This window comes from Molothrus ater, chromosome 3, assembly GCF_012460135.2.
Source record: "Molothrus ater isolate BHLD 08-10-18 breed brown headed cowbird chromosome 3, BPBGC_Mater_1.1, whole genome shotgun sequence".
Classification (NCBI taxonomy): Eukaryota; Metazoa; Chordata; class Aves; order Passeriformes; family Icteridae; genus Molothrus; species Molothrus ater.
In genome coordinates, this window is record NC_050480.2 from 111,824,427 (window position 1) to 111,848,227 (window position 23,801).

Consider the following 23,801-nt stretch of genomic DNA (forward strand, 5'->3'; position numbering starts at 1 on the left):
AACACTAAATGCTTCTTATGGTAGGTTAAAGGCTTTTACAGGCAATTTGCTTCAGTGCAGTGGTGGACAACTCTCCACATTGTGTCTCCTTTTGTTGCTTACGACTTCCCAAAAAAGACCTTGAAGGCTTTGTTTGTTTCCTGAAGCACAGGGTGCTTTCAGCCAGCGTGTGCTGGAATTGCAGTTATCGTTCTGGACCTGTGCTGTGGTCTTGGCAAGAGCTGTCCTTAATCCTTTCTTCAGTATCTTAAATTATGGAGGAGTTCACTGACCTAGTAGATATAACAATAAATTAAATTCCTTTAAACAAATTGATCAAAGAAACTTGACCAATTTCCATAAATCTTTGGAAATTGGTTTGAATTAGCCTTTGATTTAGCATTGGTTTAATATACAAAAAAAAAAATCCTATTCTTCTTATGCATTTGGCAGCTGTGCTGCTTCCTCCCTCAGTTCATGTTGCTGAGGAAGATTTATTTCCCAGAAGTTAGCCATCCCTCTTCCAGCCTGTGACATTATAGTTCACTTCTTCCCTTGACAACGCCGGCCAGCTGACTTGCAGTGTCTGTGAGGAGCAGAATGGATGGATCTCACTTTGGTGTAGAACATCTTAAATACTTCCGTGGAGGGGATTTCAAAGAGCTCTGCAGTGTCAGCTCGTGTGTCCCTGCCAGGGCACTCAGAAGGGAAGTGGGGTTGAAGGCAGGGAAGCTGAGCTGCAGGGACATGTGCTCTTGGAAGAGACCAGTGGCAGAAATCAGGGCAGGGCCATCCCTGCTCGTGATCTGGTAACTGTACTTTAATCACCAGATTGTTACAGATTATTAGGGTATTATTCAGATTATTGTGATATAAAAAATGATATTGTTATGATATAAAAAATAGGCACTGATCCGAAATCCTAGTGCTGGAGGTACATTACATGTTGACATCTCAGATCAGCCAGCACCTTTCATCAGTGATGAAAATACCCCAAGAGTTGTGGTAACACCTTGATCACAGCTACTTCTTTGATGCAAGGGCTGGACAGAACAGCAGCAAAGAGAGCTGGAGGAGAGCAGTCCTCAGGGTGAGGCAGACTGGGAAGTGTGGCTTTGCTCCTCACTTTGAAGCACCAGGCACACTGAAGATAAAAATTTAAAAGGGTAAAATGAAAGATGTGGAGAATATAAATGGTTGTAGAAGCTGGTCCAGCACCAGCTGTTGTCTGGATCCCCACAGAACCTCCCACTGGTGTTCACAGGTTGCTGCCAGCCCCACTGAAGGATGCAGTGGAGGTGTCCATGTGGAGGAAGTGCTACACCATGCCTGAGGTGAACGCAGCTCTCAGCAAGATCCAGCTGGTGGGCTACTCCCAGAAAATCGTGAGTACCTGGACAGCTGCCCTCAGGGCAACACCAAAACTCCTCAGCAACTCCTCAACAGCTGTTCCCCAGCTTTCCCCCTCCAAATCCTGCGTTGGTTGGATCTAGTTACCCTGGCACAGGCAAGCAAGACAGGATTACACAGACTGCCCCTCAGTCTGCCTCCCAGGAAGGGCTCTTGTTTGGTGAAATCAGGGAATTTCCATTTGTTTCTTCTCTTCCTTGGGGAGGCCAATTTTAAGGCAGCGTGCCCTCAAATTTGGAGCTGATGGCTGGCCCACTGAGAGCTGGGAGGATGCAGGGAGTGAATGTATCCTCTCTGTCTCTAAGCCACATCCCCTTCCCAGCTCCCCAATCTCACTTCTGGGAATCTTTAGAGTGCTTTAGCCTCCACTTTGTTTCATACTGTAAATTAGGGACTGTAAACAAAACCTAATGGTTGAATGTGAACTTCAGAAACTCCTTTCCCAGGGCTTCCAGCTAACAGTTATTGACTGTAATGCTGTTGACTATAATCCAGTGTATTTTCCAGAATGAAGTGAACCCACAGTTCCATAGTCTGCAGATCCCATATGGATTGTTGGCAGCATGTGTGCCATGAAACCTGCTCTTGTTTGGGCTGTGATACCTGCTTTTGCTGCTCAAAGGCCTTAAAAATAAAATATGGGTTAAAGTAAGTTGTGACTCCTCATTATCCATGGATTGTTTCAGTTAATTTTTGACTGTCCTCACACTGTGGATGCATCTCCCTTAATTTTTGATGTATGTATCTGAGCCAATCATTCTTTTGTAGTTACTGGGGGAAAAAACTCTATTTTTTCTCTTCCCAAAGCTAACTTTTCAAATAATCAAACTTTAGAGCTTTGGCTTACACACTCTGAGGAATGAAGGCACCCTGCCTTGTTTTTCAAGGCATCCAAATATGTATTGAAATACTAGAAAAATCATTGTATTGCATGAATCAGATGCTTGTTCTATTATTCAGTAACCAGAAGGTAGATCACATTAGGGAGGTTTATTTTCCTTTCTCCAAACAAGTATTCCACATTCCTGGGTGCAGATGAAGGAATACAATTCCTAATGATACCTGGAAAGTAGGCAACTGTAAAGTTGCTTACACTGAAACTAAAATGTGGATTGAGTTTGCAGGGTGTTGTTGCTAAATTACCAGCAGGTAGCATTTGAAAAGAAATAAAGTTAGAAAGCTAGTGAGTTTGAGGTTAAGTTTGTTTTCCACAGTAAAATTTGCAACCCAAGCAGAGTTTTTATATCAATATAGAAGTACTTGTCCTTCCTTCTCTCCTGCTGGCCAATACCAATTTAATTTGACTAAAGGAGAACGGTCTTCAAAGATGCAAAGCTCCCACAAACTTCTTCAATACAGCAGAGACAGGCAGAGGATCAAGGATCAAGATTGATTCCTTCATTTTGAGGTATTGTTCAGTGTGAACTCAGATGCCATGAAATTCACATGCAAGAGAGACTTTATGGAGGCCCTGCCTCAGGAAAAGTTTTTCTCAGAGCATGTGTCCTGCTAGACATGGGTGAGTAAAACCAGCAAATGCAATTCTCAGGAGAACAGCTCCACAAAGGCTTTGAGCAGCAGAACTGCTTTTGAAATTACTATCACTGATGACAAAATGACCTGTCCTGATTTCTTTTGGGGCTCTCTCAAGTTTATGTCTCTCACTGTGTGTTTCAGGAGCTGTTTGGTGCTGTGCAGGTCACCCCTCTGAGCTCGGGCTACGCTCTTGGGAGTTCCAATTGGATTATCCAGTCACACTATGAAAAGGTTTCTTATGTTTCAGGATCTTCTCTGCTTACAACACACCCTCAGGTACAGCCCCTGACTTTTCTTAGTCTTTAGGAGGAATTTTTGCTCCAAAAAAAAGGGGTTATTCCAGCTGGGATCAGGTTTAAGGTAGAGGCTACTCTAAGGAAACTGCGTTATCAGTGCCTGGACTTAATGGGCATTGATAAGACATACCCTGACAAATGACAGGTATCAATAGTTATGAGGGAAAGATAACTAAAATTCTTTGTTATTGGTGATTTGATGTTCACTTAAAACTGTGGAATTGTCTTTCACTCTAGAGAGGAAATTTTCAATAGAGTTAAACAAAAGAGCATTAGTGACTTTAAAAAAAATCCATATTTGACTGAAGAATCTTCACAGACAGTTCACAGACTGCTTTATATCACTTCTGAAACATCCTTCCTTAGGAGGAATGATAGCTCAGTGGCTGCCAACTTTTCCACCCCGCTCTGCTAAGGGCAAAGTCTTTATAGTGCTGTAGATGTAATTTCCAGTAAATTAATTCTCTCTAGATCCATAAATTCTTACTGAAAAGAAAGGCTTGAAGTTTGCAGTGCCGTGCGCTTCAGAAGTTGTCAAAATAGTTAAAAGCATTATTGCAGGAGGTATTTAAAAATAATTTAGAAGATGTGTCAGGTTTTTGATCACTAAGTGATTTCCCCCAAGGTGGGTGTCTGCTGGAGAGCTTTGCTTCTGAGCATCCCTCTCTTAAAAGCTTGTTCTCAGCTGAGAAACTACAGTAGATAAATGATCCTTAATAGTATGGCCATCCTTAGGTGCACAAAATGTATCAGAGCCTCTAAATCCCTGTTTCTCATCAGCCTCATTCCATCCTGGGCTGTGCTCTCATCCCCTCCTAGAGAAGGAGCAGCAGTATTTAATAATGTGTGAATGCAACATTTCTGTGAGGAGAAACTTTGCCCTGTACAAAGTAATTTGGTAGCTGAGAATGTTTTCTCCTCACTGACATGAAAAGGGATTCAGGTTATCAGATCAGACTTCATCATTTTCCAAAGGTGAACATTTCTCTGGAAGCTTCTGGTAAAATCTGTTTTTAAGGAAATTAAGTCCCAGTGGCAGAGAATGGTGTGAGTGAACTGCTCACAGACACATCTTTAGAAGGAATAGTTTAACAGATAGTTAAAATCCCATTCAGTTTGTACTTTCTTGTTATTTACCACATCACAGATGTTACCCCATATCATCACTGTCTTGCATTTGCTTCCAGATGCTTTTTGAGGACAATGGATAGTTTTTGTCCTGGTGTTAATCCCTGGGAGCACCAGCACAGGCTGCTACAATCTGGTGTTTCTGTGTGTGGGTTTTGGGAGCTTCCAACCAGCTCTTCATCATCTCTTTGATGTTTGACAGACAATATGTAATGATAACAGTATCTCAAGTGGCACAGAGTCAGAATTGTGAGCAACAAATCAGTTGTTCCTCAGGGAGTGAGAAGTTGTTTGTCTGTCCTGGTTCTCCATATGATCACGATGAAAAGTTCATCATGAAATTCCCTTTTTTTTTTAGCAGGGTGTGAAAAAAGTCACTGCATTTTGTTTTAAAATAGAATTTACTTTGAACATATCCAGAGCTGCTTTTCCAGTGAATTGGGATTTAGACCTGGCACCACTGTCTGTTCCCTGTTCTTCTGGCAGAAGGTTTCCATTGAAATTTTGTCTCCCCCTCTCCTGATGCTGGATTGACACCATTGCCACTGAAGTGGAGAACAGCAGTTGACAGCACAGGTTCAGACATGTCACTAAAAGCCTTTTAAGACATATTCTTTACATTAACCCACAAAAATCAATGCAGGCCCTCTCAGTGCAATGGCATCTGAAATTATGTGGATCTAATATACCATAATCATTATGTACATTATCACAGACAGATTCCATATTATTTTTTATTGCATTATTGGCATTTCATTTTCATGGACACACTGGAGAGAGTCAAAGATTGTGATAAATCTCACGTGTCAGGTCTGATCCTACAAGGGGGTGCACAGTTTCAACTCCTGTCAGAGTTAATATGAAACTCCCCTGCATGTTTAACAGAGCAGGGTCCTTCTCAACTGCTTCGGAATGGCTCTGGAGAGCTGTGAGCAGGGGAATTGACCTTACAGTGGTCTTGGAGGTTCAGCAGAGGAAATCTCTTCATCTGTCTCTTCTGGCAGAAATCTTTCCTGATTGGTGAGACTGTCGAGAGTTGTTTATTGAGAGTAAATAACCATAAAATACCACACAGCTGCCAAGCAGTTGCCCACTTTTGCTTAATCAGTAGCTGTGGGAAGGGCATCCCAACCCAGAGTGAGGCTCAAAGTTACCTTTTCCCAATCTGCAGACAGAGAATTGGATTTTACCTTATCAAGATTGGATCATGCCACATTTTCAGTGTCAAGAATATGTATTTAGTGTCACACTAGCATCTAATTTCTGAATATCTACTCTCTGTTTGCTAATGCAGAGAAATGGGTTTGCATTTTCATTCTGCTTTAATAAAACAAGTTAGTTTTCCACAGGTGGAGGAGTGTGAAGTGTAAAATGTTTGGTGACTGTTTTCATCCTGTCCTGCCTGGAGAAACTCTGCCATTCCTGATTTTATTTCCCTGTGCTCTGTTCCAGCCCATGGACCAGGCTTCTCTGAAAAACAGCGATGTTCTCATCCTGACAGGGCTGACCCAGATCCCCACTGCCAACCCCGATGGAATGGTGGGAGAGTTCTGCAGCAACCTGGGTAGGTCACTGAGAGAAATATCCTGCCTGTTTTATCATCTTATTCATGGCTTTGGGTGGGAAATAATTCTGAGATTCCTGGAATTGAATAAGTTGTCCAGCTATAGCTCCTGGCATAAAACTACCTGTTTAGATTTTACGATGTGCTCTTGATGTCATTAATACAGTAAGTGCTTGGAGAGACACAAGTTGTACCTAAAATGTTTTGGAATGGAACAGGTATAATGAGATTTAATCACTTGCTGCTCCTGGTTTGCTAAGTATGTCACTTGGCTGCCAACAGGCTATGTGGATATTGTTCCCAGCTGAAATATTACTATTTCCTTCCTGTGTATCAGCCAGAGTAAAATCTTCTTATGCTTTTTTATGACTTTCAGTTTTGAAAACAAGCACATCTGCTTCCCTTCTTACACCTGACTTTTAAATATATCAAAAGCAAACAGCACAATCTCTGTTTAAAAAAAAAAAAAAGTCAAGATATATTTATAGACCCCCAGATATATAAAACCTAATCAGACGCTTTCACAGCTGGAAAAGCTGATAATTGCAAAGCTGTGATATCAGTGTGAATGGCAGCATTTTCCAGCCTGTTTGCAATGTCACATCCAGTGCTGTTCTCTCCTTTTCTCCCCTTCCCCCTGCTCAGTTTGTCTGTGCTCTCATCCTTCTTTCATCAAACCACTTTTCCATGGCTGTCCTGCCCTGCGTTCCCTGTTCTTTTATCAGAAATCTTCCCTTTATTTTAAATTCACTACTTTTTACAAATAAAACTAAAAAGCTTGTGATAGGAAGATCCTGACAAAGGTTACCAAAAGACATGAGAAAATTAAATCAGACTAAATTCCTGGTCTGATGGAATGGGATCCTGCCCATGGCAGGGGGGGTTGGAACTGGGTGATCCCTAAGGTCCCTTCCAACCCAACCCACTCAATGATCCTAAATATCTGTTAATAGAGCACATTTTGGCATTTTATAAGAATGATAATTATGGGTCTTATTAAAGATCCTCTCTGCCAGCATCCTGGCTCCAACAGGAACTGTGTGCATATGCCTGAAGAAGAGCAGGAGAGCAGGGTGGGATTCTGGGATACTTTGCTCTCATGATCTTTAAGTATTTTTATTTCAGGAATTTCCTGAATTAGATGTGTTTGTGTAGTTAATGATGCCCAGTGGTTTTGTTCAACCTCCCCTTGAAGCTGTGTTAACACCTGTGACTTCCTTTCCTAAATGTGTGGTTTTTTACATGTGTGTGTGTATATCTCACCTGCCTTTTCATTGTTTTTAAATACTGTCAATTTTATTATCCTGTGAGCTGCCACAGATCAGCTCTGGTGACCTTGTTTTGCTAAATCCAGATGTGCTGCCCTTCTCTGGACCTTCATGGGGGTCACTGTCCCTCTGACAAACAGTGGCACAATCCCCTCCTATAACACTGAGTAAACAAGAGTGAGACTGTTAATTAAAATGCATTTACAAATTAAAGTCTTAGAGCTGTAGTTGAGCCAAAGCAGAATCCAGGAGTTGACTGTGTATAAATAAACATGTTACATGTGTCAGTGCATGGTGGCTTTTTGTCTGCACAACTTGTTCTGGTTTACAGAAACATTCTGAACTATTTTCAGGGGTTTGCAGGTCCTCAAGCCAGTTTCTGTCTTGAATGAGACAAACTCGGAGAAATGAGAAAAGCATTAAAGACCAAAGGGAGATACATCATTAAAATAATGCCATTGTAAGAACCTGGAATTTGAGTGATTCTTGCCAAAAACCAGCAATCTGAAGAAATTAAATAATTCTATATTAATGCAGTTTAGGGCTGTCTTTTACATGACACCAGCTATATTTATCTACCCAATATCAGGAAAAGAGAAAATCAGTTTTCTTTCAAATATGTAAAAAAGTCCAGAAGCAATGGACTGGGCAAAGCAATTGAGTAGCCAGGCTGAGCACAGTAGTTTTTACTACTGTGTTTTCTCACTTCCAAAATATTCAAGGGAGTGCACAAGCAGCTCAGAATACTCAAGGTAAAAACTCTAAAGCAGACCAAAATTCACCAAAAGTGTGTATGAGGGGGTACCAGCAGGCTTGTGAAGGAGAGGTGTGAGGCACAGAAATGGAAGTATGAAAATTCCACCTCAGTCTCTGTTTTCATCCCAGAAAATTCCACCTCAGTCTCTGTTTTCATCCAGTTTACCCCAAGCCCCTTTTTTCCCTGCTCAGCTCTGCAGCACCAGCACTCTGCAGCTTTATTAAGGAGAGCAGTTTTATTTCCACATTGCCTTGGGCAGCAGCAGCAAAGCTGCCAGTCTGTCTGTGGGGACAGTTGGTGATATTTTGTGTGAGTGTGAGGCTGTGTGTGTTTATAGAGAGCAGAAAAGAGCACAGTTTGCTTTTTAGGTGCCAACTCGACCTTGTGGCAGCAGCTGTTGGGAAAGCAAGGATCTCTTTGTGAGTTGTAAATTGAACAACTTGTTATGGAGCTGCTGAAGGAGACTAAATTTGAAATGCCAAGATTATTATACAACTTTTATCAGGAGAGAGCATCCATCAGTCACCAAGATAAATTGGGCTTTAAACAACTTTCAGATAGATGTGTCCTCTTACTGACAACTCTGAAAAGTTGTTTTAGTGCTGCAGAGAGCCAGACTGGACCTGCTGCTTGTGTGGAAAGCAATATTCTTGGAAAGGTTTTCACCCCTGTTTTGCAGAAGCTGGGAGGTGATTCTTATCCCTTTGTGGATCCCTGGCTTGGTGGGCACCTGGCTGGAACATTCTCCACTGCCAGGATTGTGATTTTATATCCATTATTGCTCAAAATAGCTCTGCAGTTTTGCTGGGGACAGAAACTCAAGCTGACATCTCCTCCAAGACTTTGCCCTCTGTTATTTCTTCTGTGGCCCCAGGAATCTTGAACTTCTGCTTGTTTCCAGCAGAAAATGTTGAGGTTTCCAGGGAACCAGTGGCTGTGGGGAAGGGAGAGCTGGGAATTCAGGCTGTATTGGCTTTGGCATGGCCAGGTTTTGATAGTGTGGGGCTACAGGGCTGCTTTCTGTGAGGGGTTTCCAGAAGTTTCCCCCATCCCAGCTGGCTCCAGGATGGACCCACTGCTGGCCAAGGCCAAGCCCATCAGGGGTGGCAGCACTTGTGAGATATCAGAGTGAAGGGGAGAAGGAAGTTACTGTGCAGGAGCAGTTGCAGCCAGGGGAGAGGAGAGTGAGGATTAGTGAGGAACAGCCCTGCAGACCCCCAGGGCAGTGAGGAAGAAGAGGCAGGACTGCTCCAGGCACCAAAGCTGAGATTCCCAGCCCAGGGAGGGGCAGCTGTGCCCCTGCAGCCCGTGGGGGCCCAGGGGGTGCAGAAATCCACCTGGAGACCCCACACTGGAGCAGGGGATGCCTGCAGGAGCTGTGACCCCACACTGGAGCAGGGGATGCCTGAAGGAGCTGTGACCCCACACTGGAGCAGGGGATGCCTGCAGGAGCTGTGACCCCACACTGGAGCAGGGGATGCCTGAAGGAGCTGTGACCCCACACTGGAGCAGGGGATGCCTGCAGGAGCTGTGACCCCACACTAGAGCAGGGTCCTGGCCAGGCTGTGCCCTGTGGAGAGAGGTGAAATAAATTGAGCTAATTTCCTCAAGTCAAGTCCATTTTGTCCATGATGGTAATTAGTCATTGATCTCTCCCTGGTTTTAACTCTCCCCACAAGCTTTTTGTTCCATTTTCTCCCCTGCCCAGCTGGGTGATAGAGCAGCTTTGGTGGGCACCCAGCCTCCAGCCAGGGTCAAAGCACCACAAAGGAATGGAACTCACTTTTTTTGTGGCCTGACACATTCTTTAACCTCTGTTCTGCCTCCCATCCCTGGCCTGTGCACCATTCCTGCTGCAGTGGGTGTAGGTACTTCCCTCTGCAGAATTTTTGGGTGTGTGATGTCTGTGTGTAAATTCAAGTCTTGGAGCCACAGCCTCAACTTCCACCTCCAGATGGCTTTGAAAATGTTGTTCTTAACCTCCTCATTGCTCTCTTCACATCCTGTTTACAGCTGGGATAGTTTAGATTTGCCCAGGTGAGGGGGATAATGTCACACATTGCTGGGATGTTTGGGAACATCTCGAGTTCTGGACAAATGTGAGCTATTGCTGTTCATTTCCACAAATATTTGGGTGGTATAGTTTGCATATGGCCTGGAGAAATAAATCCACTACCCTGCAGTTGTATTAGAAGTGATAAACAAGGGGCCTTTGATCAGCAGTTGTTGATAGCAGTGTCAGAGGCACTGACTGCTACAAGGAGTAAAACAACCCCAAATGCATGTGGAAAATCCTGCTAGGCTGTGCATCTCCCTGAACTCCATAAAACTTAAACATTCAGCCAGAAAAGTCTTCCTTGAGGAAGATTCTGCCCCCATCAGGGGCAAAAAGACCCTTAAAGTGTTAAATCCATACCCCAGCAAAGCTCAGCAAGAAGTTGAAGTCAAGGAGGGGATTTGGGGGGGATGCAATATTTGTATTTTCAGACTCTTCCACAGCCTTCTGTGGAATGCTTGGTGCATTCTGTTATTGCTGCTGCACTGCATTTAACAGCAGTGGATGGTTTTACCCCACAGGTGAAATTGTTCACTGAGCTGAACAAAGTATTTCTGCTTTCCCAGAAGGTGCAGTATTTTTGTAATTCATTCTACCAAAAGAACACAACTGTTTGCTCTGCTTGCTTTTGCTGTTGTGCTCAGATCTGTCTCAATTACAGAGTAAACCTATATTTCCTTTTTCTTCTCCTCATATTTATCTAGTCTGACGCTGTCTACAAGTTTTAAATTGTTCTTGTTATACAGAAAGGACAGAAATATTTAGAGTTTTTAAAAAGGCCAAACATTCCATCACCCATTTCTGGCTCTGAGTGCTGTTTGAAATAACCAAACCTTCAGCTTTTCATCTGAAATCCAAGCACTGAACAGTTCACCATGTGCAGTGCTTTTGGCTGAGACCTGGGAGTTGTTGTCCTTCCCCTCTGGACGCAGCTAAGAGGTGGAGCAGAGTTTATTTCGATGGTGAGGTGGTTTGTGTCACTCCTTTATCCTCCTGTGCCAGTGCACGGCTGCCCTCTCCTGTCAGGAGTTTTCCATGTGCCTCCAGCTAAAGGAGTAGAATCACTCCACTTAGCCTGGAGATGGCAGGTAATAAATGTATTTTCTTCCCAACTCAGGTGCATAATGTGTTGTGCTAATTCATGCAAAAGCTGCTTTTTATATAAATTTGGGTGAGAGGAATTTATTAAAAGTTTAAATTCAAAGGCAGTGAATTGATTTCTCTCGTTGTCTCTCCCCTAGTGATGACTGCCTGGAATGGAGGCAATGTCCTGGTTCCCTGTTACTTCCAAACTTCTTCCCAACTCATGTGCATAATTCATGCAAAAGCTGCTTTTTATATAAACTTGGGTGAAAGGAATTTATTAAAAGTTTAAATTCAAAGGCAATTAATTGATTTCTCTCAATGTCTCTTCCCCTAGCGATGGCAGTCCAGAATGGAGGCAATGTCCTGGTTCCCTGTTACTTCCAAACTTCTTCCCAACTCATGTGCATAATTCATGCAAAAGTTGCTTTTTCTATAAATTTGGGTGAAAGGAATTTATTAAAAGTTTAAATTCAAAGGCAGTGAATTGATTTTTCTCGTTGTCTCTCCCCTAGCGATGACTGCCTGGAATGGAGGCAATGTCCTGGTTCCCTGTTACTTCTAAACTTCTTCCCAACTCATGTGCATAATGTGTTGTGCTAATTCATGCAAAAGCTGTTTTTTATATAAACTTGGGTGAAAGGAATTTATTAAAAGTTTAAATTCACAAGCAGTGAATTGATTTCTCTCGTTGTCTCTCCCCTAGCGATGACTGTCCGGAATGGAGGCAGTGTCCTGGTTCCCTGTTACTTCCAAACTTCTTCCCAACTCATGTGCATAATTCATGCAAAAGTTGCTTTTTCTATAAATTTGGGTGAAAGGAATTTATTAAAAGTTTAAATTCACAAGCAGTGAATTGATTTCTCTCGTTGTCTCTCCCCTAGCGATGACTGTCCGGAATGGAGGCAATGTCCTGGTTCCCTGTTACCCCTCTGGAGTGATCTACGACCTGCTGGAGTGCCTCTATCAGTACATTGACTCTGCAGGACTCTCCAATGTCCCCTTTTATTTCATCTCACCTGTTGCCAACAGCTCCCTGGAGTTCTCCCAGATTTTTGCTGAGTGGTAAGTGTGCCAGGGCAACACCCTCAGCTGTGGGAAGAGGCAGGTGCAGGTTATCTCTACCTGACAGATTCTAAAATACACCTGGTTAGGATTGTGAACATGTTCCTGGAGTCACCAGGGGTGTGTGTGTGTGTGTAAGAATATATTCTATAATTAGGGAAGGATCATTTCCTACAGAATGTGCAAACTCAATCTCTGCTTTTTGGTGCTTACCCATATGAGGAAATTATGTTCCTGACTTGAGTAAGTTTTAGCTGTGCAAGTTTGCAAGTCTTAGCCCCCCCAGATTCTACCATGATGTTCCTGGCTAAGCAAAATAGAGTTTTCAGGCTTAATTTTGCTGAGCCATGGCAAGAAAAGGCCAAGAGTGTCCTGGGCTGCATGAGGCAGAGCAGAGCCAGTAGGTCAGGAGAGGAGATCCTGCTCTGCTCAGCACTGCTGAGGGCACGGGGACAGTGTTCTATGTGGTTCTGGTCTCCCCAGTACCAGAAGGATGTGGCATTTCTGGAATGAGGCCAGCACAGGGCCAAGGAGATGAGAGGAGGCTGTGGCAGCTGGGACTCTCCAGCCTGGAGAGCAGAAGGCTGAGGGGGATCTGATCATTGTGTAGAAATACCTGCTAGGATGTAATGAGGGTCAGGGCTCAGTCTCTTCAGCAGGGCCCACTGGCAGAACAAATCAAAACACGTGAAGTTCCATCAGGGCAGGGGATTCAAACTGCCAGAGGACAGGGTTAGATGGGATATTGGGAAGAAATTGTTCCCTGTGAGGATGGTGAGCCCTGGCACAAGTTGCCCAGAGAAGCTGTGACTGCTCCTCCCCTGGAAGTGTCCAAGGCCAGGTTGGATGGGGTTTTGAGCAGCCTGGGGTGGTGGAAGGTGTCCCAGTCCATGGCAGGGGTTGCAACTTGATGATCAGATCCCTTCCAGCCCAAACCTTTCCATGATTCTGTGAAACACTGCAGCCTCTGTGCAAAGAGGTCATGCAGACTTTGCTGTGGAGACATCAAAATCCAGCTGGACACAGTCCTGGATGATCTGCTCTGCTGCGAGTGCTTGAACAGAGCTTGGACTTGGTGATCTCCGGAGGTCCCTCCCAACCTCAACCATTCTGTGATTCTGAGCCCTGGAAAGCAGAACCCAACCCCTTGGAACTCTTTCTAAATTCTTACCAATGGAGACATGCTCTAGAGTATTAAATACAATAAGGTAGCTCTTCTCTTCTTCCTCTCCAGATTCTGGAATTCAGGAAAGAAATGACAGATCCTGGAAATCTTGTGGGATTTGATCCCTCAGGAGAATTGTAAAGATGGTTAAAATCTGGTGGATTTACATGGAAATGCAGGCAAAGGTTGAACATCTGTAAAATAGAACTTTGGGGTCAGAGCTGTGGTTGATACTCAGGGATTCCAGCCTTTAATTCTACCCCTTACTTAGCTAAAGGAAGTGCCTTGCTCTTAGTATCCCTTAGACTTTATCAAGTATCCCTTAGACTTTATCAAAATTAGTTTGACCCAGGCTCATTTCTTTTTAATAAAGTGCAAGCATGAGCCAGGCAGTGTTTCCCAGAAAAGCCACCAGGACAGTGTCACTGCAGATCATTGTCACATCACCCAGACCTCTGACAAGCAGCTTTTTTTAGCTGCTGTAATAGGATGAATCAGGAGTCTGGGTAGAGCTCATCAACAGCTCTCAATATCTGTTTTAAAGATAAGTGATTGATGGAAAATGCCAGGTCACTGTGAGCCTTGGGCCATGGGGAGAGGCAATTTACCAATAATAAAATGCACAGGAAAATTGGATTAGAATGACCAAAAAGACCAAGTCACTGCTGAGAAGTGGGATGAGGCAAGTGGGATTTTTCTGTTGACAGATGATTTGGCTTTGCAAAAGCTGCTGAGATCTGGATCCATTGTGGATGCTGGGTTACAGATCTGTCTTGAGCAGCAGAGGAGCTGTGTTCCAGTGTGTGCAGAATTACCTTCAGCTGCCTTGCACCATCTCTGTGTGATCCTGCTGTGACTGATGTGCTGTGTCCTGTAGGTGTGGGGCCTCCAAGCACAAGCTCTGGCAGCAACAGGACAAATTGGGGATTTTGCACCTGGTGCCTCAGATCCAAACCAGTTTGCTCCAAGAGTGTAACAGTAGATGGCAGCAGATGCTGCAGGATGTGCTGCACCTCTAACTCTGGCTGCTTTCCTTTTCTTTTAAAGGTTGTGTCATAACAAACAAACAAAGGTGTATCTTCCAGAACCTCCTTTTCCCCATGCTGAGGTGAGTTACCATGGTCTTGTTCATTTTCTGGATCACAATCTCCCAGTGTAGCTGTCATTTTTCTCATGAACCCTTCTACAGCTATTTAAGTTTTGTTTAATTTTTCATAAAAGTGTTTTTTTCCTTTGATTTCTGTGATGAATTTGGGAGCATGGGGGAGGAATGAGTGATGGTGTTCCCTAAACTCCAAAATTACCCTGTTTATTCCAGCCTATCACTTGCACAGGCTGGCCTGGTTCACTCCTTCCCCCACAGAAGGAGATCTGGTGTGGGATGTTTGCTCTTATCAGCTGCAACCACGAGCATTCCCTTTGTCCAAGCAGTTTATTTCCAAGTCTGTGAAACTAAGAGCTTGTTATCAGAGACAGCTTAGTCATGCCAGCTCCTTCCTCCCTCACTGAAGCAGGCATCATGTCTGCTGCAGGAGGAATGATATCTTGAGAGAGAGATTTTTATATCAAAATTTAAAGTTTGCAGCACTGAGTGCCGTCTGTGGCAATTTTAAATGAAATTACTTGAGCGTTGTAATGAAGGAAAGAGGAACGAGGCTCCTAAATTTGGAAGATTTTCCTGCAACGAAATAATTCCATAATTTTAGGGGAAGCTTTAGCCAAGCAGATATTAAATATAACTGATGCCTTCAGAGTTACCTCACACAGCAGGACAGGAAATTCTCCTCTGGGAACAGGTAGCTTTCCCACTGAAGTAAACAACAGGCAAGCTGGGAAAGGAAGAAACAGGACTGAAAATTTTACCTAAATCCCACTCCTGTGAGCCACTGAACCACTTGGGACGTGCAGAAACTTGGCCCTTTCAGTTGCTGTGGTCCAGACTGTTTGATGAGATGTGCAGAGGGGCCATGGCAGGTTTAAGAGCCCAGAAATTCGATGCTTTTACAGACACTGGGTGTTTTTTTTTCCTCTGAGATATCTCATCCAGGGACTTGTTCTGGAAATTGCCATAACCCGTCATATCTATCATCTGTAGGTGCTTCAAAGGCATTGTTGGAAGTAGGATCTGACCAGGAGCCCTCACTCTTTCCAGATGCTTGAATGTGTTGCAAGCAGGATGTGCAGTGAATTATGTATAATCTGTTACCAAGAATAATGTGGACTGCAGGGCAAGCACCTGTTCACCACTTATTTTATAACCAAAAAATTCATTCCTACTGATAAATCAATTCCAGATTCTCTGAGTAGGAGGCTCTGCAGCCTTGCTGTGGCTGTGCTTTCTGTCTTGCCCTCCATCCCTGCTTTCTGGGATGTCCTTGTTGATCCACAGTGTCATTGGATTCACTGACAGCCCATATTCTGATTTACAATATTCACTGGAACTGGCAGATTTAAGTGAAAACCCATCCAAAACTGAGAAGCCAAACATGCAGCTGTCAAAGACTGGATTAATTAACCCATCTTATACAATGGGTCTTTGTGTTTATAAAGTGATAACTTTGTCCTCTAATTCCTGGGACATTTTATATTCTCTTGGGGCCTGTTGATTATGAGATTTTGCTAAATTATTGGAACATCTTTGCAAGAACTACTCTGTGCTTCATGTATAGATCAGGGTAATTATGTAGGAAAGGCCTCCCAGCAGTGGATCCCAGCTCAGCTTCCCTGCACAGAGGGAGGAATGTGTTTGTTCCAGGTGCAGCATGGAACATCCCACAGGATGTCCATACCAGGCCCCAGTGCTCAGCACCTGCCTTGTGTCCCTTGTTAAATCTCCAAAATCTCACACCTGACACTGTATTTCATTCACACAGTGTGACACATCCAGAAAATCTCTTTCCACCATAATCCTGGGCCTCCACAACCCCCCCTCCCCAGGCAGGAGCTTTGCTTACTGGCACTTCAGGGGATTTTTAATGAGTATCAGAAGCAGACAGTGAATGATGGTTTCTATCAGAGAGGTTGTTAGTGGAGAATTGCTTGCCTTTTTTCAAAGTAATGCTAGGCTTGTGCAATGTAACCTGTGCTGAAATTGCCCATCATGAAAAGATGTGCTTAAGTGCTCAGTTGTTGGAGAAAAATAGGGAATTACTCAGACATGCCTCTTACTTCTTAGGAAGCATTAATAACATGCCTGGCATGATACATCAGAGAGGGACAGGCCAGAAAATAAGCTTCTAATTATCCACAGAACAAGCCCAGCCCAGCATGCTGCTGGTCCTGAAATTTGATGTTCCTGTTAGTTGTATAAACAGCAAGATTTAAAAACAAAGAAGGCAAAAAATCCCCCAAATCCTCGATGTTGTCCCTTGCAGCAATGAGTTCCAGCAGTGCCTGATGTGTGATAGAACAGAATAATTCCTTCCTTTAATCAGCTGTGATTGTATTTGGCATTTCACTTAACTATGCCTTTATTATTGTCACAAGAGGGTAAATAAAAGCATCTTCATTGTCTCTACAATTACTATTTTTATTTCTCCTCACTCTCTACACTCAGTTGTTTGAAGCTTTTGCATTCTCTCTGCATGGAAATTTTCATTTTATGATTTATGTTGCGTGTTTTGAACTCATTCCTTGTTCTGCTCTGCTGAATAAAGCCAGACACATGTTCAGCTCTGCAGAGAACCTAAAACATTTCTCCCTCCTTGTTTAATCCCACTTTAATGGAGCAGTAGATGTTCATCTTACCTCCTCCTACACAGTCCTGGTGCAGTTCTTGTGGTGGCAGTTTGCTTCCTAACATCCAGTCTGAGTGAATAGGGAATACTCTCCCTCTCTTAGGAGCAAGGAATGTGGGCTGAAGTGCTTCAGGATTATAGGGATGGATTTGAACATCAGTTCATACTAAAATTAGTAAAAATGGAGTGTCCAGGTTCTTGTTGAAGTCTCTCCTGCAGCCTTTTAGTGGTGCACTAACTAAAAGAGCTTCTTTTTAAAGGTGTTTCTGAGAGAAGAGCTGCTCTGACTGCAAAGTCAAAAACTGGAGATCCCAAATATTTGTCAACACAGCTGGCAAGGCAGGGGGTGGCTTTCACTTCCAAGCCCCTGTATCCATTATATCCAAGGATCAACTGTCCAAATAGGCTCAAACTGAAGCTCCTCAGTGCCTTGCTAAATACTGTGGAGCACAAACCAGTAATTTGTTTACCTTAGATTTGTTATTCTGGTATCCCAGAACCAATGTGTGGTGTCTCACCAAATTCCATATGGCAATATCCCATCCCAGCACAGCCCCAGATGAGCAATTAGGGGTCTCCTTGATCATTTTAACAGGATCCATGGACTGTGCACTCTGCCCCATCCCTTTTGTGGAGGTGGAGGCTTTGTGTTTATAAAGGAATGGCTCAATTGTTGTAGCTGAATTGTCCTCTCCCTTCGATCTTTACATGGACAATTTCAGGCTCTAAGATAAGTGAATCCAGACTCCTCTAAATGTCTGCAACAATAAAATTTGAGAGGTAATTTGTATTGATCAGTATTTGCCAGTGGAGGGAGGATTTGGATTTACCGTGCTCTTATTAAGGATTCTGTTAGCTAGATCTAAGAGAAATGGCTGCAAAGCCCCTTTTTTTCTGACTCAAAAAAGAGCCAGGGTGGGAGTAATATTGATTTTGTGATCTTAAAAACCACCATGTGTCTTCTTCATCTTTGATTCTCTCCTCCATTTACCAGTTCCTGCATAACACATTTCAATAAATACCTGGAACCAGGTGATTTGGAGTATTATGGTTTGTTTTATAATAAATACTATCATATAGGAGTTGGGCTCAATGATCCATGAGGTTCCCTTCCAGCTCTGGATATTCTGTGATAAAATTAGGTCTTTGTTAGTGTTGATCTGATGGAGTGAGGGAGGTGAAGTAATAAATGCATCTCTCATTCCCTGATAGGAGCCACATCTGTTCCAAATTCTGGATACAGAGCACACACACACACACACACACACACACAGTAAAATATCAGTGTATTTTGGCTCACTTCAACAAAGGGTACACAAAGGCTCTGGAGATGGATCCTGTTTATAGCAGCAGTTGCTGACCCTGTAAATCAAGTGTACAGCTTTAAAGGGAAGCACAGAACCATTTGGGATTTCAGAAAAACGCAGGTCTCACTCCTGATTCAGTACTTTACCAGCCCCTATCTCTTAAGCTTTCAGTCAATAGTGATTCTTTCTGTAAAAAGATGTTCTGAATGTTGCTTGTGCTTTCCAGAAACCAAGCCCACTGTGGAAATACTGACTGGCTTAGTGCCAGGCATTGGGTTTGGCCCAGCTGGAGGTCTGACCGTGGCACAGCAAAGTTTACACAGCCCATCTCATCTGAAGATACAAAAAACCTGCACAAATCATTACAAACTCAGTCCCCTTAATGACCTGGGAAATTTTGTTGGACCTGTTGTGCAAGTTCAGCTCCGTATATTTTTGATGGGGTGATTAGAAGAGACTTTACTGTAGACACTAAAATCCAGCAGCTGCTTTCTCCCTGGAGTGAGCAGAATGTCTCTAAACTTGTTTTTGTAGCCTTTCACCCCTGCTCTGTCCACCTGTGGGAGTCAGGGATTGTGAGCTGAGCTCTGAAGCCTCACCAGACTTAGCAGAAAAGATCTGGCAAGATAAAAAGAAAAGATGAAAAAAGAATCATCACCAACGAGCTCCTGAAAACTGGATTAGAGCTCCTGTGTCTCTTTACAAAGCAATAGGAGGGGATTTGAAGCTTCCATAAGGCTTTGAAGAAAATACAGCTTTTATGTTGCTGAGCAGTGAATGTTTGTGGAGGGATGGCAGGGAAATGAGCTGTTCACTGCTTTCCACATCCAGTGCTGCCCTCACATCTTCCCAAAAATCCGAATGCTGCATGCAAATAAATATCGTTTGAAGAAACCTGTGAAAGAAGATGCTGGAACAACAGTCTGTGATTTTCAGGAGTGTCTTAGGTCAATGCTGGCTGTAGAAATGTCTTTCCCTGACCAATCTGCCTGTCTCTGGAAAAGTTTTCCCCTGGAATGTCACATATCCCATTTAATGCTTGAAATAGAAATCATCCTCCTCTTCCAGTTTGCCCAGTTGGAAGTGCTTCTGCAATTTCAGTTTTGAGACACTTGACTTCCCTCAAAAAAAAAAAACCAAACAGAAAAAAGCTTTTTGAGGTCATTTCCTACAAGTTCATTTAAATGTCTGTATTTTATGGGTTCAAATTTGTTTTACCCATTGTCTGCTAAACTGCAGCTTTTATTACTGAAGCTAAGTTTAGATTCTAAACCCTGCACTCCAGATGTGTTAATCAGAAATCTTTACCAGTATAATTGCAGGAATGTTTTTGAGATTCGGTGCCTATCAACTGCCAGAGCAGTTATTGGGTGTTTTTTTCCAATTTCCCTCTTGAAGATTAAATGGGAATTAGCTATTCCTTGTAAACTGCAGAAAATGTAGTCCAGTTTCTACTTCCTCCATGATTCAAGGATCCACGTGGAAATGATCCATGTGCATCTACAGAATTGTGTAATAACCTTGAATTCTGCTTTGTGGTGCACAAGTTGCTGAGAATTCTCAGTTTCTCTTCATTTCCATGCAGGCACCTTTGATCAGCCATGGTAAAAAGTAACACAGGACATGGGGAAATGGCTTTAAACTGAAGTGAGGAAGGTTTAGATGAGATATTAGGGAGAAAATCTTCCCTGTGAGGGTGGGGAGGCCCTGGCACAGGTTGCCCAGAGAAGCTGTGGCTGCTCCATCCCTGGAAGTGTCCAAGGCCAGACTGGAGGGGGCTTGGAGCTCCTGGGGCAGTGGGAGGTGACCCTGCCCATGGCAGGGGGTGGAACAGGATGAGCTTTAAGGTTCCTTTCCAACCCAAACCATTCCAGGATTCTATGATTTGTTGAACAGCCCAACCTCCTTTGGAAATTGGCTGACAAAGGAAGCCCCCTTCCCTCCCTCCCTCACACTCTTTATCTCCATGATCTTTCTCTCATCTATTCAGTCTGTGATTTCATGTGTTAAATTCCTTGCTTTTTAAACTGTATTTACAGTTATTTTCATGCTGGAGATGGAAGCATATACCTGCCAAGGAAAAACTTGCAAAATATTGCATGAAAGTGCTTCACAGCCTGGTTGTTAAATTGCTTTTTAAGTTGCACCTTGTTTTGCAGATTAGAAAACAGTGGCAGGAGAAATAAAGCAAAACTCTTTGAATAGTGCCTTGATAAATAAACTTCTCCATCTCAGTAAAGAAATCTGTTCCACCTGCAGAGCTGATTGCACTGTGTCTGCAAAACATCTTATTGCTCTTAGTTCATGTTTATTGCTGGTTTCAGAGACAGTTAAGGAAGGGAAAGTCAGTCTGTTCTTTTTCAGCTGCTTTGACTTTGTGTGAACCCTTTAGACCAGGGAAGCTCAACAACATTCTGCTGAAGGCAAAAGTGCCTGGTACTGCTGTGATGCAAGAAAAGCAGGTTAAACATGAGCCCAGAGCTCTTTGCAGACATGGCAAATAGGAAAAAAGGAGCTTATTGTGAATTTGGCAGCTGAGCACTCTGCTCACAACAGGGAAGTCGAAGCAGGGAGTGTTTGGAGAATTTCCTCCCAGTCACCACCCTGCTGGTACCAAAGAAGTGAGAGCAGGGACTTGGAGGCCCCATGTTCTGATTTCCCTTTCATAACATTTATGACAGTCATGAGTAAATTTGTTGGGAAAATCTAAGGGACTCTCTGATGAGTTAGGAATAAATTGTAGAACATTTATAATCTCATGTAAATAAACACACTCAAGCACAGAGGCATGAAAAGTTGCACTGTCTGGATTTTTTTGTTTTTCTTTCAGCTCATTCAGACAAACAAATTGAAACATTACCCCAGCATCCATGGAGACTTCAGCAATGACTTCAAGCAGCCCTGTGTTGTGTTCACTGGACATCCCTCTCTCAGATTTGGGGATGTGGTGCATTTCATGGAGCTGTGGGGAAAATCCAGCTTGAACACTGTTATATTCACAGGTAAGTGAAATGCTGATATCATTATCAGATTAACAGTTCATGCACTCTGGTTAAGTGTGGCCACATCCTTGGGGCTTTACTCATTTGTTCTGGGACAGAAGTTTTTCACTTCAGTAGGAGCTTATCTAAATTAAGGCCCCAGGACTGACTGCAGGCACAAATGTAATTATTGTGCCATTTAATTCAGTGTAGCCCTGCAGAGTCAACCTTTGCCATGCAGAGTCTATTCCTGCCACGTCTGAGCAAAGTCTTCGTTATGCACAGCAGTAAAATGCCTACAGGAAATTAATTTTTGAATTAAAAGCAGCTGGCTGCAAGTTAAACCCAGGCAAGACCTAATGGATGCTGGTCAGAAAGGAAGAAACTGTTCCAGGAAGAAACTTCCCCTCATCCCTTCTCCTGCCTTTTCATCTTTCAGGGTTTCTGAAGAGGCTTCTGTCCTCTCTGCTGTCCCAGAAGTGTGCACCCCACACAGACCTGGCACAGGGATCTGAGCTCTTCCTGCCTTTGGGCTGAGCTTTGTTCAGATGGTTTTTGCCTGGCAGACACATTTGTAGCTGAAGGTACAGCTCTGGCTCATTCCCCAGGGGAGCTGTTTCCTTTCTCAGTGCTCAACAGGTCTTTTAAGTTCTTCCATTTCTCTCCATCTGCTTCTAGTGCTGACCCTGATTAAAAATCCTTCAAGGCTTTCCCTGGAGCTGAGGTTCTGTGCAGGTGTATTTGTACCTGATGTGTCACCCTGACAGAGCCCTGCAGTGGGCATTGTCCTGATCTGAGAAGGCAAACAATAATCCTTCAGGTCCTTACTCCTGATTTTGTGTCTAAGGAGCTCTGAGATAATGGGAGGTGTGCTCTATATGACTTAGCCAGGTAAAAAATGTGTGGATTTTTGGACAAAGTAATTAGAACTGGGGAGGAGAGCCCTGAGGAACAAATCAAAGCTACTCCCACAGCAAGGGTGCAGTGGAGTCCCACTGTTAAGTTTATTTTCCTCCAGTTTTTAGTGAATAGGAAAGCTGCTGGGAAGCACAAAACCTGAAGAAAAGAGGGCTGGGAAAGGGTTATTTCCTTCTTCTTTCTTTTTTTAACTGTAGACTTGAGGCTAGTGACAAGCAAGTCCTTTTCACAATATTGCCACCAAAAAGCGTGAGAGTAGCATGATACTGTTAAGCCAATTTGGGGATATTTTTAGTGTATAATTAACCTTATTCAATGGGAGGGGAGATACAAGGGAGTTCCTGCAGGGAACTTGAATCCAGACTGTTTCTGTGCTGGGAAATGGTGCAAGGTACCACAGCACTAAAGGTACAGCTGCTGCAGGGCCCACCCCTCCTGACCTTTGAGGAAGTTCTGGAGACATGCCCTAATTACAGTAATTGGGTTAAATTACAATGTGGATATGCATTGTCTGAAAAGAGTGAATTTTACTCCAGTCAGGACTTCAATGAAGCCAGAGTTTGCAGAGCTTTGCTGGGCTGTGTGTTCCATGAATCCCAGGGGAAGCAGTGGCATTAATCACGTTGTGAATGTGCTGCCCAGGGTGTCAGGAACTGGCCTTTAATGGCAGGAACTCTTCCTCTGTGTCTCCTGCAAGGAGAGGCACTTGACCTTTCTGTGTGAGATCCCAATCCTTCAGTGAGCCGAGGCAATCGAGCACTTCTGTCAGAGCCTGGCCCTGGCAGCTTGTCAAGGCATGGAAATGTCACTCCTGACAACCTGGGGGTGCAGCAGGTCATGGGCTTGGAGATTCATTCCCACTTGGTACTTAGTGAAACTCCAGTTGAGAGATGCTTTACTTGGGTGACCTTGGAATGCACAGTGATTCCAGATGCTTGTGGGGTTTTTTTTCCCTAAATTCTTTTTATCCATGGCTTTTATGGACTATCCATAAGTCCAGTGCCTTATGACTGTCTAGTCCTAGACCTATTTCCTTATGGTTGTCTCAGCTGGAACAAAACACAGAATTTAGTGTTGGGTTTGGCAGTTGGACTTGATGACCTTAGAGGTTTTTTTCCCAGCCTAAATGATTCTATGTCTGTAGAAATTCTTAGCAGATTAAATTCTCCTGTTCTTAGTACCAGTGAAAATCTGAAGCACCTCCACTGATGCCACTGATTTCCATTATTTAATTACTTTTCTGTTTTAAGCTGAAATCTCCTGTGGATCTAAAAGAACCTCAGTCCATTGGAGCAGTGTGTGAGAGCAGATGATGTTGTAGATTTTCCTGTGAAAAACTCTTGGTTTCTGGTAATTAGAACCTTTAAACTCCAGACCATCCTGCATTGTTAATGAGCACTGCTTGTTCAGTCCACAGGAACCAGTCAATCTCCACCTTTCCAATCTGTAATGTAAAAAAACCAATGACAAGAATATAAATTAAAGCTGCCAGCAGGCAGGACCTGGCTGTGAGGGAACTGTGGTGCTACTCTGCTGGCTGGTGTCACCTGC

The 23,801-nt window shown here is 43.4% G+C and overlaps 1 protein-coding gene across 1 annotated transcript in view; it reads left to right on the plus strand.

Annotated features, from left to right (window-relative positions):
* INTS9 (integrator complex subunit 9) overlaps window positions 1-23,801 on the plus strand; it is a 61,559-nt gene that overhangs the window by 19,356 nt on the left and 18,402 nt on the right. The window contains exons 7-12 of the mRNA XM_036381021.2: window positions 1,244-1,364; window positions 3,067-3,201; window positions 5,802-5,913; window positions 11,962-12,142; window positions 14,355-14,415; window positions 21,182-21,353. Of these exons, the coding sequence (XP_036236914.1) occupies window positions 1,244-1,364; window positions 3,067-3,201; window positions 5,802-5,913; window positions 11,962-12,142; window positions 14,355-14,415; window positions 21,182-21,353 (782 nt within the window). The remainder of the gene's footprint in view (window positions 1-1,243; window positions 1,365-3,066; window positions 3,202-5,801; window positions 5,914-11,961; window positions 12,143-14,354; window positions 14,416-21,181; window positions 21,354-23,801) is intronic.